Raw genomic sequence first — 18842 nt, 5'->3', positions numbered from 1 at the left:
AATTGACTATAAACTCCTTGAGGGCAAGGACTGTGACTTACCCATCTGAGCATTGCTGGCTTTTTTTTTTAAAGCTGGGAAACGATTCTAATTTATTTTATTATTTTTTTATTCTATTTTTTTTTCTTTTTGGCCGTGCCATGAGGGATCTTAATTCCCTGACCAGGGATTGAACCCATGCCCCCTGCAGTGGAAGTGTGGAGTCTTAACCACTGGACCGCCAGCAAAGTCCTGCATTGCTGGCTTATAGCACAATAGTGCTGGCACGGAAGAGGTGCTTAGGAAATGTGAATTCAGTTTGGCTGCCAAGGGTTACTTAATCTGGTCTGTGTAAGGCACTTATAGGAATATTTAGGGATATGACACAGACCCTCTTTCCTCATGGGGTGAATGTTCAGTGATGAATTGTACAGCCTTTTTGAGGAGTAATAAGGGAGAATAATCATTGATTCCTGGGATCTTCAGAGGAGCAGGACTTGGAAACACAACCTAGATAAAGTAGAGGGAGAGAAGGGAATTCTAACTTGTGCTGCTGTGTTTGTTACGACAGAGAGAGAGAAGTTTTCTAAGACATAAACAGGGTTTTCCATCCATAGGGTGAAATTGAAAGTCAAAAGAAGCGTGGTTGCTTCTTTCTTTTGCTTATTTCAAAAAGAGGTATTTGGTTACTATTATGTGTTTGTAAAAAAGCAGAAGTTATATAGTTCTTGACCTGGAAGAAATAATTTTGATCTGTTAGAACAGTAATGTGTAAATGCCAAATCGATGTTTAGATATTTAACAGTCAGTGCAAACAGGAAGATTTCTTGGCCTAATAATTAGAGGTAAACAGGTTATTTTGCTTCTCAGGTCTAGAATCAATTGCTGATGGTATTACTTGTAATTTCATGCTTATGGAGTGATTTAAGTAATAAATATGTTAAAATATAAAGGTCCATTGAAGCCAAGGGGGCCAAAGTGACGTGCAATAGGTGTTTCCTTTACATTTGTATTGTACCTTTTTGTTATTTTATTTTAAAAAATTGTTCTTTGAAGCCACTAACTGAAGAATAATCAAAATATATCGCTTGGTTTAAACATTCTTATGAATCTGAGTTTCCCTTGTTTCAGATTTAGTGGAGTTTAACTTGGGTAGCCCGAAGAATGTGGGTCCCTTCCTTGCGGTGGACCAGAAGCACAACATCCTGCTCAAATACCGCTGCCACGGTCCACCGATCCGCTTCACGACCGTCTTTAGCAATGACCTCCGTTATGTGGCGAATGAGCTGAATGGCATCGTGGGAGGGAAGAACACAGTCGTTGCCATAGCTGTGTGGTCTCATTTCAGCACCTTCCCCTTGGAAGTGTATATCCGGCGGCTCAGGAACATCCGTCGAGCCGTGGTCCAGCTCTTGGATCGAAGCCCTAAGACTGTGGTAGTCATCCGGACAGCCAACGCCCAAGAGCTGGGACCTGAAGTGAGCCTTTTCAACAGCGACTGGTATAACTTTCAGCTGGACACCATCCTTCGGAAGATGTTCTCAGGAGTTGGGGTATATCTCGTTGATGCCTGGGAGATGACCCTGGCCCATTATCTGCCCCACAAGCTACATCCAGATGAAGTTATTGTGAAGAACCAGCTGGACATGTTCTTGTCCTTTGTGTGCCCCTTGGAGAGCTAGTCTGCCCTGCAGGAGACTGGAGAAATCACATTCAGTGACCTTCTCTATCACCTGCACTACGGAAAGTTTATGGGTGGCCCTATGGAGAGATGGCTGCCATTGATATGTATTTAAAATTTTAAAAAAAGAGATGGACTTTATATAATGACTTGTAAGGAGCTTAGAAAATGCAGATTACATTTATACCTACCTATAGGATTTTTTCCCATCTTGACTTATCTATGGGGGAACGATTATTAACAGCATTTACACACTATATTGCCCTCGTAACCAAAGATACTAATGAGTGTGTTTGAACTAGCTTCTCCTGGGAGGGGAGGGGATACTGTGCTAAAAAGTGTGAAAAATGTTGTGACCTAAGTGGAAGGGGCAAGTTTGGTTGGCAGTGGAGTGTTTGTATCTTGTCTGGTAAAGGAAATTGAGCACATCTACATGAATAGCATAATTGGTACATCTTCAGCGGGAAGTGAATTAACCCCAAGGCTTTTAGTCAGTGGCTCCCGTAACACACTGAAGACTGCTGTGTCTTAGAAGTTTATCTTGATGATCCAGTTTTTTCTGGATTACTTGAAAAGGCCAGTGTCCTTGGTCAGAACTTTCTAATGAGAATATTTACAGTGTCTGGCTTTTATCTAGAAAAGAAGCAAAAGGGAAATATGAAAGCAGTATATATAAAATCTGTGCATTGAATTGATATTTGCATTGGGTAATTGCTACTTATCTGATTCAGCTAAATTTTACAGGATGAATACTTATTCTAAAATAACCACTTTTGGAGCTGGAAGGGGAAAATCTATAAAGGAAAATTTATTTTTGTGTTCTGAAGTTTGAGGGTTTTAAGAATTGACTTTTATGTAAAGATTGGTATTGTTTGTTATAAAGCTGTAGAAATTATTTCCATCAATTTTGAGTATTTCTTTTTTGGTTGTTATTTTGAATTGCATACCCAAATTAGAAATTAAAATCTAATTAAAAATTAAATTTAGATATTGAAATCTGTGATGGGTTGATTTGGGCATAAGGTACACACATTCTGTCATGCTTGGAAGTAAAAGGTGCTGTTCCTGTTGGCTCTCTTAAAATAATTGAATTATCAATTTTACTTGACTGTCTTTACCTTATTAATTTTAAATAAGTTTAAATTAATTTGTGCCATTTTAGTAAGTACTCTTTTCTTTTTGAGCTACAATATAGTTTTGTTTATCCCTAAGTGAACATGTGAAGAAACTGGGGAGGCTTTAGAGATGAAGACAGATGCCTAAAGCATGAAAAAATACACCCTTAGAAGAATGGGTCAAAGAATCTGGGTTTTGGGCTTCTCTGGTGGCGCAGTGGTTGGGAGTCTGCCTGCCGATGCAGGGGACGCGGGTTCGTGCCCCAGTCCAGGAAGATCCCACATGCCGCAGAGCGGCTGGGCCCGTGAGCCGTGGCCGCTGAGCCTGCGCATCCGGAGCCTGTGCTCCGCAGCGGGAGAGGCCACAACAGCGAGAGGCCCGCGTACCGCAAAAAAAAAAAAAAAAAAAAAAAAAGAATCTGCGTTTTTAACTTAAAACAGAGAGTTTAAGATCTTTCTTTCCTAGCCTTGAGGGCCACCTTCAAGTTTATAAAATAAATAAATATGATTTTAAATTATTTTCTGAGTCTGAAGTGGAGCAGGTAGTTAAATATATTAAGATGGCTTAATTTTAATGGCCTTTAACCTTTAGAATGTCTAAGGATCACTCTGAATATTTTTTTTTAAGTTTTTTTTTCAATTAGTTTTTTTTGGCTGCGTAGGGCCTTCATTGCTGCGTGCGAGTTTTCTCTCGTTGCGGTGAGTGGTGGCTACTCTTTGTTGCGGTGCACGGGCTTCTCACTGTGGTGGCTTCTCTTGTTGCTCAGTGTAGGCTCTGGGCGTGTGGGCTTCATTAGTTGTGGCACATAGGCTCAGTAGTTGTGGCTTGCGGGCTCTAGAGCGCAGGCTCTGTAGTTGTGGCGCATGGGCTTAGTTGCTCTGTGACACATGGGATCTTTCTGGACCAGGGCTCGAACCCGTGTCCCCTGCACTGACAGGCGGATTCTTAACCACTGCGTCACTAGGGAAGTCCCTCACTTGGAATATTTGATAAAAATGCAGAATTAGGAGCTATGCCTCTGGGAATTGTGGAATCAACCTTAGTGACAAATGCCCAGGAGTTCTGATGCAATGGTGGTGTTCTATGTTTTGAGAAACACAGAGGGAAGATAGAACTAAGGAAATAATATTTTTTGTCTATTATTTTAGGAGCTTTTCCCATAACATTTAATTCTGATCATGGTCTAATAGTGCAGATAATAGTTCCATTTTATAGATGAGGAACTTGAGTTTAGATTTGAACTAAGGTATGTGAGAGTCCATAGCCCTTTTCAACTAGAATTTTTTGGATTTTGTAAAGAGGTTTTATTTTTTAGGAAAGAACTTTTGAGCATTTACTCAAGGATCATTGGAGGAGGCTGAGTCATGTCTTCCCAGGAGAGTTTCAATTTCTACTGCCTCTTCAGAGCTTCGGAGTGGTACTACTTGTTTGTGCAAATGATTTCTCACGATCTCATACCATTAATTTTTTTTTTTTTTTTTTTTTTTTTTTTGCGGTACGCGGGCCTCTCACTGTTGTGGCCTCTCCCGTTGCGGAGCACAGGCTCCGGACGCACAGGCTCAGCGACCATGGCTCACGGACCCGGCCGCTCCGCGGCATGTGGAATCTTCCTGGACCGGGGTATGAACCTGTGTCCCCTGCATCGGCAGGCAGACTCTTAACCACTGCGCCACCAGGGAAGCCCCATCCCGTTAATTTTTGATTTAGTGACATGTCCTAAAGATCTGATGACACAGTTTCTTAAAGTATTCTCATTCACTCTGTCCTTCTAATGTGTCTTTCTATGCTCGTGTGGAAGTTAAAAAAAAGCCTAAGTGTAGAGTTTGGAATATTACCTAAATCATTCTCAGAACGATTTTAATTTCTTCTGAAAAGTTTATTTTAAGCCAATACCACAGAGTTGTGTTTCCATTATAAATGTAAAGGATATTAAATAAACATATTGTAAAATCTAGAAAAAGAAAATCTATGGATAGAATCCATAATTCTATCATCTGCGATGAGCATTAGCAGTTTGGTTTATTTTCTTCTAGGTTTTTTAAATCACACAGCTGTAATCACAGAGAACATGTAATTTTTATCTGTGTTTTTAAATTTAACATACAAATATTTTCTATGTTTTCATGACTTAATTATAAAAGTCTGCCTAACAGTTTAGCTAAATGATATCATTATTTACATAGGTTGGCCATTTAGATTTATAATAAAATATTAAAATGGTGATTAATATATAATTTCATTGGGTTAAAATATGGATTTTTATTTTGGAATGGCAGCATTAACTTCATTTAGTGGATCTCCTCATATTCTAGAACTCAAATGATTGATTTGATGCTACTTATGAAAGGGAGAATCCATAATAAGGCTCTTCTGTGAAAATTATATTTTATAAAAGTTAAGAGTAACTTTTCTTTAGCAAATATAAGTTTGTTGTTCCAATATGATCCATTTTACCTTTCTGAACAACCATCATTTTGTTAAATACCAACTGACTGATACTTCCCAGCTTCAGGTATTAAGTTTCAGATTGATCCATCTGGGCACTTGCCAAGAATGTGTATGGTAAGCCTTTATATCCGTGTGTTGCAAGCCAGAGGTGAGTCTGCTTCTGGGCCCTATTAAAGGAAATAGCAGTTACCCAGAAAGTACTAGGAAATAAATCTCCAAGGGAAACAACAGAAATAAGACCTCCCCACTCTGTTCCCACCCCCCTCCCTTCCCCCCTGAAAAAAAAGGTGCTCAGCATTATCTTTGTAGATCTGGGTAAATTCAGCTTTTAAAGATTAGCTAGTCGCTCATGCCAGAAATCCAAGTGTATTCATTCTCTAGTGTTAAACATTATTCTCTCCAGGTTTTATGTCTTCAGTGGAGTGCATTTGCCTGACTCCTCAGTGTGCAATAAATAAATAAGTTCTGGAAAGTGTTCTTTTCCTCTCTGAAAGTGAGACCACAGTCCCAGAGTGCTAGGGGCACCTAGGAATCCTGGGGGAGGGCGGGGGTGAGGGTGGAAAATCAGAGGGTTGTTGAGGGCATCAGTTTATAGGACGCAGGAGGTAGAAGGGCACAGAATGCACTTCAAGTTCACTTTGTCTCAGAAGTGCAGTTACAGCTTTTTAGAAAACGTGTGAACTTAAGTGTGTTACATTTTGCTTTTCAGTATTCTGCGTGAAATGAGAGGAAGTCAGGCTTCTTATAAGAAGGACGGTCTGCTGTCTTAAAGTTTTAAGGATCTTCTGGTGTTTAGGTCTAGATGCCCATTCCTATTGGAGAAGCAGGTATTTCCTGTCTAATTCTAAAGCTGGATTGTAAGACTGCCTTGGGGGGGCGGGGGAGTGGGAAGCAGTACAGAGATGACAGTCGAAAGTGTCTTAAAAGAAAAAGAAGCCACAGTGAAACCTAATGTCGTAGAAGATATCCTTTCACTGTTGCGCAATGGTTCATTCTCTGTTTAAATTCACCCCACATGAAAATAATGTAATCTGCATGTTACGGGACCACTGCTTTACTTACATCGCAGATTCCTTGTCCTTTAGTTTGTCAGTGAAGGCACACCATGGGGACACTACTTTCTGATTGCCATGTTTGAAAAGCTTTGCTGTAGAAAGCATCCCCCTCCTCAGCCCCCGCACTTAAAGGCTGTACAGAAAAAGCGAAAGAAGCAGAGAAGGTGAATCTAAGGAGGGGGCAAGGCCAATGCAGGCAGTAAATTCACTGAGACGTTTAAAAAAGGCATCCCTAAAAAAAAAAGTTTTGCTTACAGATTTGCTTCTGATTCCTCTGCGGGGTTCCAGTCCAGGTCTTGGAGCCGACCCTTGAGGGGAATGTCCGGGACTAGGGTCGGCACCTTTCTGGCCTGGGAATTTCCAGGGTGCAGAAAAAAAAGTCCACGAACAAAGTCCTTGCTGCTCCCTTCCCGCCGTCTCCGCCCCTCCTCTGTGCCCACGCAGACCCTTTCGAATGAGAGTTGGACCGTATTCTGTATTTTAGGAAACAGGTCCTTAGCGTCCCCCGCCCCCATCCCTTTCTAGAACGGTGAGCAGCAAGCGAACGCTATAAAGGGGGCCAGGGAGAGGGCCTGGCCTTCTCTTGCCAAGAGGTCAGACGCCGGCGAGTTCTTAGAGAAAAAGGCTGCTTAACTGTCGCTGCTGCTTATCATGTAACCTCAAAAGGAAACTGATCATCTTTCTCGTGCTCTCACGTACTTGGGTTATTATCGCTGATTACAGCTGGAAACAGTTGATTTGCCTTTACGTATTTGTATGACTTGACTCTTCAAACACAAAGGTATATTTTTATTATTTTATATTTAGTATGAAAAAGTATCTTAAAAGCTTTTTTTTTTCTTTTCCCATATTCAGATTCTTTACTTTGGAGTCACTTTCTGATATTTGGGTGATCATACTTGTTTTGGGGCAAAATATTAGGGGGCAGTATTTTGGGGAAGGAAAATTTGGGATGTTTTTATAGTTTGGTAATGACTATGAATTGTTTCTGTTCGCCTTGAAGGCCCAGGAAAGACTAAGATGCTGATGGAAGAGGTTGGTAGGATGGGTGATGAAAGTATCATAAATCTAATGTAAAAACTTTTATTTAGCCAGTGAAGTAGCCTTTGATACTCCTAGTTAGAAATCTCCCAGGAAGTTTGAGTGTGGGCTTAGAGGTATACTTTCTCACCAAGGGTAGGCATAGAACTATATCTTTATGGAAAAATATATCTGAGTAGATCAAAATGTTGTATAGCATGTAGTTCTTATATTACCTTTGTAAAATGAAAGACATGTATTACAAGACCATTGTATGAACAAAGGAAATCTTGAAGTTTGATGACTTGGCTGAACCCCCAGATCTATTACAATCTGGGATTTTGTGTGAATAAAAGTGCTTTTCTAGGTAGGATGGATTGAGATTGTCTCCAGGAGGATTAGGGAACTGATGTATGGGGTGGAGGTGTCTCAGAGGATGACATTTATTATGTAAATTTTAAGTACTTTGTAATATATATTCCCTCACTTTAAATCTGGCATCTAAAGAAACACGTTATTGATCAGGTGGAATAATTTTTTTTTTTTTTTGGCCTCTCCTGTCAGTAGGTTGTTTAGACAATAAAAGAAGAGAAAAATTTCAAAGGCTTATTCATTCCCCTCAACAATCCCTGATAGAGATCAACCACACAGATCACCTAAACATCCAGATAACCCTAAAGTCTTTTTATTTGGCTTCAGAGTACAATGTGTGATCTACCACCTCTCTTCATTATAACATCAATTTGCTTTGGTTAAAGACACAGTTGGATAGGGTACAGAGGCTATAAGAGAGACAGTCTGGGAAGAGTTAGCACAAGAGCTGGGTGCACGGAAGTCCCCTGGTAGCCTAGTGGTTAGGATTCCAGGCTTTTAATGCTGGGGTCTGGGTTCAATCCCTGGTCGGGGAACTGAAATCCGGCAAGGCATGCAGCGTGGCCAAAAAAAAAAAAAAAAGTGGGCGCACAACAAACCTCGTGTTAAACGTTTAGCACTGTCCTTGCCAGCATGGAGGTGATGACCATGCTCAGTATAATTTAGTCGTCCAGCTACAGACTTTTCCTCATTGAGGAAGTTGAGGCAAACCTCTCTCATTTCTACTTTGCCCCGAAAGAAGTCTGGAACCAAAGGAAACCCTCTCAGAAGTTAAAGAGCTGTGGAGAGCACTACTGAGAGGGAAGATTTTCTAATTATTCTGAGATGCACAGTGAACTGCTCCTGAGAAAACCATTTACTTTTGGCTCTTAGCTGACATTGATCTGGTGGCCTCTTGATTTTCCCCCCCAGGTTAATAGGAAGATCAGGAGGCTGACTTCACCTTTTGGCTTTCTTGGCCTGATGCTGAGCTCCTGATGGTGTGAAAGGTGGATATTCCTAATTCCAGATGTTACCTGGGCCTTGGCTGATGTAGTCAAAGTGGGCAGTGGGATGTTTCTAAAATTTCTATGGTTCTTGGATCCCTTAATCAAATTTTGAAGTTGCCTCAAAGTTACTATGAGCTTTGTAGGCATTGTACTGTGATTTCTTGTGAACTAAGATTTTTTTGATGGTTTAGCATCTTTTTAACCATTTTGAATTTCCACTATTTTCCATGAGAAGAGGACGCGTGCATACATCTAAGAGGGGAATTCAGCTCTCTGCTGACTGGCAGTTTCGGGGTTATGTAATCTCTAACAGGCTCAGAGAGCATCATGCTCTCTACGGTTTTGGTGAAGCCCGTCATTAAAGCTTGCATACGTGGTTTCTGATTAAAGCACTTCCTGTTCCTTTAATTTGGGACTGTCTGTGAGGTAAAACAATTTCTTTCCAAACTAAGTGGATGAAAATACGCTACTGCTTCCTGGGGGAGTTAGTGGATAGGGAATTAACATTTATTAAACACTTGTTTTGCGACTTGACCAGCAAGATCTCATTCAGCCCTCATAATGGCATCGGAGGCAGGCATAATTAGTCTTATTTTATAGGTGAGGAAATTGAGGCTCAGAGGGATTGACAGCTGGTTCAAGATCCCCCAGATCGTAAGTGGCAGAGCTTGGATTTGAATCTGAGGGGCCGTGTCCCCATAGCCAGTGCCCTTGCCACCAGGCCACTGGGATATTAGCGGAGGTACAATGGGGAGAGGTCAACCTCTTTCCAGGGCTCTGATTTCCCTAGGGTCCTTCCTTTTCCCTAGCTCACACCTGGCTACCATCTACTCCCTGTTCAGTTTTAACTGGTAGTTAGTTAGGGTAGTTAATAACCACCATAACCCTTCATATTTTAAGAAGACCACAGGGAAAATCTTTCAGACCAAAGAGTGAAGCTATATGGTGGAATTAATGCGAGTGGTTGGGCTAATGTTTGGGGAGAGGCAGCCTCTTAGTTATTGAGTCAGTTTTGGACACAACAGCTGGGATTATAAAGAAAGGGGAATCCTGCTGCTTGCTCACATTACTCCTCGCAGGATGTTTTCTTCCATGCTGAAAAGCTAAGACTTGAAAGAGCATTCCTAATCACACCTCTGGTGAAGGGCCGTCTGCTGCTGCTTCTGAAGAGAGGAGCTGCGGGCATCTGGCAAACCCGTTCACCTGCTCTCAACCATCCCTGCTATTTTTTTTTTTTTTTTTTTTTTTGCAGTACGCGGGCCCTCTCACTGTTGTGGCCTCTCCCATTGCGGAGCACAGGCTCCGGACGTGCAGGCTCAGCGGCCATGGCTCACGGGCCCAGCCGCTCTGCGGCATGTGGGCTCTTCCCGGACCGGGGTACGAACCCGTGTCCCCTGCGTCGGCAGGTGGACTCTCAACCACTGCGCCACTAGGGAAGCCCCATCCCTGCTATTGCAGAGTGAGTTAACTACCTGAACTAACTTCTTTGAGGGGGTAGGCCCCAGGATAGAAATTTGCGTGTTTTGTATCTGGTGATTTTTAAAAATTTTTGCATGATTCTTTTCCAGTTTACGCTTCCTAAAGGCTCCGTAGTATAGGATGAGTGGAGTAATAAATAAATCTACTTGGATGGTATTTGTCTTTTAAGGCAGTGTTTCTCAAACTTTAATGTGCATAAGAATTACCTGGCGATCTCATTGAACTACAGATTCTGTTTCAGTCAATCTAGGGTGGAGCTTGTAATTCTGCATTTATTTATTTATTTTTTTTGTGGTACGCGGGCCTCTCACTGTTGTGGCCTCTCCCGTTGCGGAGCGCAGGCTCCGGACGTGCAGGCTCAGCGGCCATGGCTCACGGGCCTAGCCACTCCGCGGCATGTGGGATCTTCCCGGACCGGGGCACGAACCCGCGTCCCCTGCATCGGCAAGTGGACTCTCAAACACTGCGCCACCAGGGAAGCCCTAATTCTGCACTTTTAATAAACTTCCATGTGATGCTGATGTTGCAAGTTCCACACTCTGAGTAGCAAAATCATAAGGCTCCTTAAATTCCAGGTAATAAGAAAAATTATGGAGTTTTTCTATAAAATCTGCATATGTCATTTTACCAGGTAGAAAAATAAACTATGTCATGGTTATGTTACCATTACAATGGTAATGCTACATTCTCTATACATGATATCAAATATCTGAATTAAACTTCTCAAAAACCTGTTAATCAATTCGATATTATATCATCTCTACAATGGCAATTTCTGGATACTTGGAGACACTAAAAATGGATTTCTCACTTTTTGTTCAGATGTTTAGTAGTGTGCAGATACTTTTAACATTGGCGATAGACTTTTGGACACATTTTAGTGTTGGTTAGTATGTGTGCATTCCCAGCTCTCTATTTCAGTCAGATTTGCTATTTGTCATGACACCCATTTTTTAGAGTGGCTAATACTGCAAGTCATGCCTTCTCAGACAGGGTGATATTGCATACAAGAGGGCAAAATTGGTTCTTGGGGGGCAATGTCTCAGATATCACAATAGTTTGTGGTCCTCTAAAGGACCATTGTACATAAACAGATATATAGTGTATCTGTGGTTTTATTTATTTATTTTTTTGGCTGCGTTGTGTCTTCGTTGCTGCGCGTGGGCTTTCTCTAGTGGCTGTGAGTGGGGGCTACTCTTGGTTTTGGTGTGCGGCCTTCTCATTGCAGTGGCTTCTCTTGCTGTGGAACACGGGCTCTAGGGGCATGGGCTTCAGTAGTTGGGGCACGCGGGATCAGTAGTTGTGGCTCACAGGCTCTAGAGTGAAGGCTCAGTAGTTGTGGTGCACGGGCTTTGTTGCTCCGTGGCATGTGGGATCTTCCCGGACCAGGGATCGAACCCGTGTCCCCTGCATTGGCAGGCGGATTCTTAAGGACTGCGCTACCAGGGAAGTCCCTATCTGTGGTTTTAAACTTTCATCAGGAGACAATTAGGGAAAAAAATATCTACAAACTACCTTAGTGGGTATGATAATGAAAGAAAGGTTGAAACACACAGCTGTGAATGCTCTTACACATACTTATTCAATTGAGGTCAAAAAGATTTTCCCCTGGCCTTTTGTCTCTTTGTGTTTTGCTTTGTGTCTGCATCATTGCCATGGATTTTTAAAGCACCTGCTTCTAGAAGAGGGATGATTCCTTTTTTTCATATTTCTTTATTTCAGGAACATTTTCTTCTATTATATCCTTAAATATTTTTAATATTTTAAGAAATTGTGATAAAGTATACATAACATGAAATTTACCATCTTAACCATTTTTTATTTTTGCGGTACACGGGCCTCTCACTGTTGTGGCTTCTCCCGCTGCGGAGCACAGGTTCTGGACGCGCAGGCTCCGCGGCCATGACTCACGGGCCTAGCCGCTCCGCGGCATGTGGGATCTTCCCGGACCGGGGCACGAACCCGTGTCTTCTGCATCGGTAGGCGGACTCTCAACCACTGCGCCACCAGGGAAGCCCCATCTTAACCATTTTTAAGTATACAGTTCAATGGCATTAAGTACATTCACATTGTTGTGCAATCATCATTACTATTCATCTTTAGACATTTTTCATCTTCTCAAACTGAAGCTTCACATCCATCGAAAAATGACTCTCCATTCATCCCTTCCCCGGCCCTTGGCAACCACTGTTCTACTTTCTGTCTCTGTGAAGTTGACAACTCTACGTACTTTATATAAGTGGAATCATATAATATTTGTCCTTTTGTGACTTGCTAATTTCACTTAGCATAATATCCTCAGGTTTCATCCAAGTTGTAGCATGTGTCAGAAATTCCTTCTAAGGCTGAATGATGTTCCATTTTATGTACATACCCTGTTCTGTGTATCCATTCTTCCCTCGATGGACACTTGGGTTGCTTCCACCTTTTGGCTACTGTGAATAATGCTGCAGTGAACATAGGTGTATAAATAATCTGTTTTTAGTCTCTGCTTTCAATTCTTTTGGGTGTATACCCAGAAGTGGAGTTAGATCATCTGGTAATTCGATGTTTAATATTACCATTTTCTATAGCAGCAGTACCAGGTTGATTTCTTTTTAATACATTTTGTGCAGTGTTTGGCCGAGTGCAGTGAATATATGACAGAAAGTGATATGAAGTTCAGGGTAAATAATCTGCTGAATGATTCAGCACCATGACTATTAAATCAGCCTCTCCTACACACTCACCCTTGCATACCCACGTATTACAATGTATGCACTTTTCAAACAAGTTCATGGCTGGGAATTTAGAAAATATGGGTCAGATCCTTTTGAAAATGTGGACTATTTACCATGGAATCCCACATTTAAAAGAAACCTAGAAAGGCTTGTGGGAGATTTAAAGGGGTCAGAGCTACAAAGGTGATCCACAGATGTGAATGAAGATTAACCGAACCGAGAACATGTTGAGGGTAGGAATTGCAGGAGTTTGGATTTTCATCCTCCTTTCCTTTCCTCCATCTCTTTCCCTCACCTCTGCAGTGTATGTGCATGGTCACTCCATGAATTTTGGTTGAATAAATAACCCAGAGTGGAAAAAAGAAGTGAAAGAATTGTTTGTTTTCTAATCTGTGAAAAGCTATTTTGAAGACTGTAAGAAATTTCTATTTTATACCTCTGTCCAGGGTAAAGGAGGTGGGTTTGATTAGTGGTGGAAGACAAGGTTTGGAGAGATGGAAAACGAGCACTGGGCAAGGCTGCTGAATTTACCCTTGGCATCTCTAGTGTCAGGGTAGAAGAACTGGAACTATTTGAAGGATGGCTGATGCTGATGTATCATGGACCTTCCCAGCCCTGCTGTTCTGTGCTGATGTGTCTCAGCTTTTAAACAGCCAACGAAAACAATTTTGTTTTTTTTTGCAGTGTTGAACAGCATCCAGCATTAAGATAAGAAAGTGGTTCTTAAACACAACACTAATGTCAAAATCTAGGGATGGCACCAGATTGCAGCCAAAGTGTTCGTAGCAGCAGGAGGCGGAATGTGTAATGATAACATTTGGTAAAGGACATGCTGTCTCCATCCCATACCTCACTTATGTTTGTCAATTATCCACGTTTCTTGTTGTTCATCTTTGGAGCAGGGGCTTTCTTAAAATGAAGATTAGCCCTTAAGAAAGGTTACAGTTTATATCTTTGTGTAAATTAATTTTGAAATCCCTTCTTGCAGTTTTACTGGAAAAGAAGGGCACCTGATCAGACTGCAGATATGGGGTGAGATGCAGTGGCAGGAGCAGCACAGGGAATGAAATGTGAGGGTTAAAATCAAGCTTGATGCCTCCCCTGTGCTCCTGCATCTTCACCCAGCCCCCATGTTTCTGTTCATGGTGCTAGCACTCAAGCAATCTCAAGGCCTTCCTTGGGGAGACTCTGACGCTGTCCTCCCTTTCAGTGTTCAGTCTTGTAGACTACATGTCTGAAATATTTCTCTAAACAATTCTCCCCTCTTTACGTTCCTATAAGCACTACTCAAGTTTAGTTCTTTATGACCTGTCACCTCTAGTATTGCATGGTGTCTGTCCTGATCATCTACACGCAGCTGTCACTTTATCCTTCCTAAAGCATGGCTTTGATCATGCTTTTCCTTGGTTCAAAAACCCTGACTGGCTCCCCGTGGCTTATCACATTAACTCCAATGTTCTCAGGTGGCATCAGGCCCTGTAGGGTAGGGCTCCAAGCTTCTCTCCATGATTCTCCTCTTCTATATTCTCTTCAGGTTGGGCTGGTGGTCCAAAGAGGCCAGAATGCTTAACAATCTGGTATTAAATGGAGCTTTGAAAAATGAATATCAACTACAACTATCACCATTGAATGTATGCTGTGTACCAGGTGTTGTGTTGGGCATGTCATGTACACTACCTCATTTAACCTACATATTGACTGAATTTGAATTCAGTGATGTACCCATTTTATGGATGAGAAAACAGAGTCTTAGAGAAGTTAATTAAAGCCACATGGCTGTTAAGTGAATGAAGCTGGGATTTGAATCTAGTTTGTTTGACTTCAAAACGCTGTGCTTTTAAGAAGGGATGAAGAATATTACAGGCAAGAGTTCTAGCTTGGATAGAAGTTTGGGACAAGAACTAGTGTAGTGTTTTCCAGGATCGTTTGTAAGACTGCATGTTGAGTAGTAGATAGAACTATGAAGGGATAGTGCATTAGTCTGCTAGGGCTGCCATGACAATATTACAGACTGGGTGGCTTAAATAACAGAAATTTGTTTTCTCACAGTTCTGGAGGCTGGAAGTCCAAGATCAAAGGGCCAGCAGGTTTCTCCTGAAGCCTCTCTCCTTAGCAGATGGCTGCCTTCCCACGTGTGCACATACGGCCTTTCCTCTGCACATATGTCCCTGGTGTCTCTCTTTTAATAAGGACATAAGTCAGATTGGATTATGGCACATCCTAATGGCCTCATTTTAACTTAATTATTTCTTTAAAGGCCCTTATCTCCAAATACAATCACACTCTGAGATACTGGGGACCAGGGCTTCAACATATGAATTTTGGGGGTACACAATTCAGCCCATAACACATCTGAGGCAGCTGGATTTTGAAGGGTATGAAAACGAGGCATAGAGATTTAGTTTTGATATGGGAGGTCATAGGGTCCAATTGTGGTCGAGCAGGGCTTTCCCAAACAAACTTCCAGCTGTTCTTAAATGTGATGCTTTTGAGAATGAGGACTACAAGATATGTGGAAAGCATTTTGGAGAAGGAAATTTTAGTACTTTTTTTTTTTTTTACAGTGGAATAAAGGAGCAGAAAGAGACAAAACATTAAGTCCTCTAGACAGTTCTAGAAAAATGAAGATAGTCTTTTGGTGGGGGGTAAAGGAGCCAAGGGGGAGCTAGTTTGGTTTTAGTTCTGTCTATTATACTCTTGGCATCATGGAATTAGAACTCAGAGGAAAGGTCAGAGCTGGAGATAGGGATTTGGAGTTTTTAATACAGGTCAGAGTTGAACCTGTGGGAGTGGGGAAGCTTGCTCAGAGTTCAAAACAGACAGGAGACAAGAACTCTCAGGTCTCAAACTGCTTTGCCATCACATAGGTTTGGAAGATAATACAGAAGTTTTCCAGGACCTCTTTGGCTAAAATAGAATCTCTGGCTGTCTCCCTTTGCCTTGCTTTGTTTTTCTTCACAGCACATTATCACAACCTGGCTTTATACATATTTTTTTAAATTTTAGATGTTCTTTTTCTTTTTCTTTATTTTGTTTTTGGCCGTGCCATGTGGCTTGTGGGATCTTAGTTCCCTGACCAGAGATAGAACCCTGGCCACCGGCAGTGGAAGCGTGGAGTCCTAACCACTGGACCACCAGGGAATTCCCGTTTATATTTGTATAGCTATTTTATTATTGTCTGTCTTTCCAAGTAGAATGTAAGCTCCATGAGGGCATAGACTGTTTTTGTTCAATAGTTGTGGCACATGGGCTTAGTTGCACTGTGGCATGTGGGTTCTTCTCGGAACAGGGCTCAAACCCGTGTCCCCTGCATTTGCAGGCAGATTCTTAACCACTGTGCCACCAGGGAAGCGCTGTCCAATAGAATTTAAACTGATGATAGATTGCTGGATATTGCATTTTTATCTTCTCTTATAATAAATTTTTTTTCCTTAACAAGTATCTTTAGATAAATGAACACACAGACGCATGTATTTGAGACTCTTGAAATATACAGGCTAAAAACTTAGTTTTGTTTCTGTTTTTCCTTAAATTCTGCTTTCCACAAATCATGATCACATAGTCCCTTCTCTGCAGTAGAATCTCGTTATGAGAAAGTAGGTGTGACTTTCTTTAAAAATCCAGGTGTTTTAGCAATCTGGTTACTCTTATCGGATTATCTGTTTGCATCTACTCTTTTTGTTGTAATTTTCATTAAGGTTACTTGTCGAGTCCTTGGTTTCTGTCAGATCTCTCTTCCTTTTTCTCATCACACCTGTATTTAAAAATTCACCTCTCATTGTACCTATGTGGGTGCTAACAGTCCATTCAAACATAAGCCTATCGCCTTTCTCTATAATTTTCTCCAGGAGGGCTGCTGGTTATGGTATCGTGTCTCATAAAATACAACTATAGGTAGGCTAGGCATTGAAACCAAATCCACCCTCCTTCTATTTTCTAAGGAATCATAATCAAAGGTAAACCTGAATCTGCTTGTATTTCATACAGGCGAAGACTCTTGTTAGATCTAGTCCCTCTTTTTCAAGTAGTCTGAGTGGTATAAATGGCACTAGAATTTTTTTTTAAACATCTTTATTGGAGTATAATTGCTTTACAATGGTGTGTTAGTTTCTGCTTTATAACAAAGTGAATCAGTTATACATATACATATGTCCCCATATCTCTTCACTCTTTTTTTTTTTTTAAATTATTTATTTTTGTCTGCATTGGCTCTTCGTTGCTGTGTGCAGGCTTTCTCTAGTTGCAGTGAGCAGGGGCTACTCTTCGTTGCACAGGCTTCTTATTGTGGTGGCTTCTTGTTGCGGAGCATGGGCTCTAGGCACACAGGGTTCAGTAGTTGTGGCTCGTGGGCTCAGTAGTTGTGGCACGTGGGCTGTAGAGTGCAGGCTCAGTAGTTGTGGCACATGGGTGTAGTTGCTCTGTGGCATGTGGGATCTTCCCAGACCAAGGCTCAAACCCGTGTCCCCTGCATTGGCAGGCAGGTTCTTAACCACTGGGCCACCAGGGAAGCCCTCTCTTCCCTCTTGCGTCTCCCTCCCTCCCACCCTCCCTATCCCACCCCTCTAGGTGGTCACAAACCACCGAGCTGATCTCCCTGTGCTATGCGGCTGCTTCCCACTAGCTATCTGTTTTACGTTTGGTAGTGTATATATGTCCACGTGACTCTCTCACTTCGTCCCAGCTTACCCTTCCCCCTCCCCGTATCCTCAAGTCCATTCTCTAGTAGGTCTGTGTCTTTATTCCCGTCTTGCCCCTAGGTTCTTCATGACCACTTTTTTTTTTTTTTAGATTCCATATATATGTGTTAGCATATGGTTTTTGTTTTTCTCTTTCTGACTTACTTCACTCTGTATGACAGACTCTAGGTCCATCCACCTCACTACAAATAACTCAATTTCGTTTCGTTTTATGGCTGAATAATATTCCATTGTATATATGTGCCACATCTTCTTTATCCATTCATCTGTTAATGGACACTTACGTTGCTTCCATGCCCTGGCTATTGTAAATAGAGCTGCCATGAATATTGTGGTACATGACTCTTTTTGAATTATGGTTTTCTCAGGGTATATGCCCAGTAGTGGGATTGCTGGGTCGTATGGTAGTTGTATTTTTAGTTTTTTAAGGAACCTCCATACTGTTCTCCATAGTGGCTGTACCAATTTACATTCCCACCAACAGTGCAAGAGGGTTCCCTTTTCTCCACACCCTCTCCAGCATTTAGTGTTTGTAGATATTTTGATGATGGCCATTTTGACCGGTGTGAGATGATATCTCATTGTAGTTTTGACTTACATTTCTCTAATGATTAGTGATGTTGAGCATTCTTTCATGTGTTTGTTAGCAATCTGTATATCTTCTTTGGAGAAATGTCTATTTAGGTCTTCTGCCCATTTTTGGATTGGGTTTCTTATTTTTTTGATATTGAGCTGCGTGAGCTGCTTGTAAATTTTGGAGATTAATCCTTTGTCAGTTGCTTCATTTGAAAATATTTTCTCCCATTCTGAGCGTTGTCTTTTGGTCTTGTTTATGGTTTCCTTTGCTGTGCAAAAGCTTTTAAGTTTCATTAGGTCCCATTTGTTTGCTTTCATTTCCATTTCTCTAGAAGGTGGGTCAAATTGATCCTGCTGTGATTTATGTCATAGAGTGTTCTATGGCACTAGGATTATTGGGTAAAGTAATTTAAAGCAATAGTTGTCCAACAGATCCAGAATTCCTCCTTAATGGTCTATCACAATCACTGGGGAGGTGTTTTCAAGGGCCATACAACCCCATTTTGAAGATCGCAGTGGCCAGAGAAAACCTTACTGGTGGGAGTGTATCATACCTCTCAGGTGTGCTGGGGGAAGAAAGGGGTTGAGAATCACTGGTCAAAGATTCTGAGAGTTAGAACAGAACACATGAAACTAAAAGATAACTTTGTTCCTATCTATTCTCTACTCTTTATCACAGGTTGGTCTTTTGGTCCCCTAGACCCTGTTTG

At 41.5% G+C, this 18842-nt stretch overlaps 2 protein-coding genes across 5 annotated transcripts in view; both read left to right on the top strand.

Moving 5' to 3' along the window:
• NXPE3 (neurexophilin and PC-esterase domain family member 3) overlaps positions 1-2758 on the top strand; it is a 53339-nt gene extending 50581 nt beyond the window's left edge. For 2 of the 4 annotated variants that reach the window (XM_079921226.1, XM_079921225.1), the window contains one exon: positions 1111-2756. In XM_079921226.1, the coding sequence (XP_079777352.1) occupies positions 1111-1661 (551 nt within the window). In that variant the 3' untranslated portion in view covers positions 1662-2756. Of the gene's footprint in view, positions 1-1110 lie in introns of all 4 variants that reach the window. The other 2 variants (XM_079921228.1, XM_079921227.1) reach the window with 2 other exon arrangements.
• A 4279-nt stretch (positions 2759-7037) lies between these two features.
• The window catches only part of NFKBIZ (NFKB inhibitor zeta), a 30012-nt gene continuing 18207 nt past the window's right edge, over positions 7038-18842 (top strand). Inside the window, exon 1 of the mRNA XM_079921478.1 lies at positions 7038-7060. The gene's annotated coding sequence lies outside the window, so the exon portion shown is untranslated. The remainder of the gene's footprint in view (positions 7061-18842) is intronic.

The sequence above is a fragment of the Stenella coeruleoalba genome (assembly GCF_951394435.1).
Source record: "Stenella coeruleoalba genome assembly, chromosome: 5".
In the NCBI taxonomy this organism is placed as follows: domain Eukaryota; kingdom Metazoa; phylum Chordata; class Mammalia; order Artiodactyla; family Delphinidae; genus Stenella; species Stenella coeruleoalba.
The sequence above is the reverse complement of the archived record's forward strand: the minus strand, read 5'-3'. Positions and strand labels throughout refer to the sequence as shown.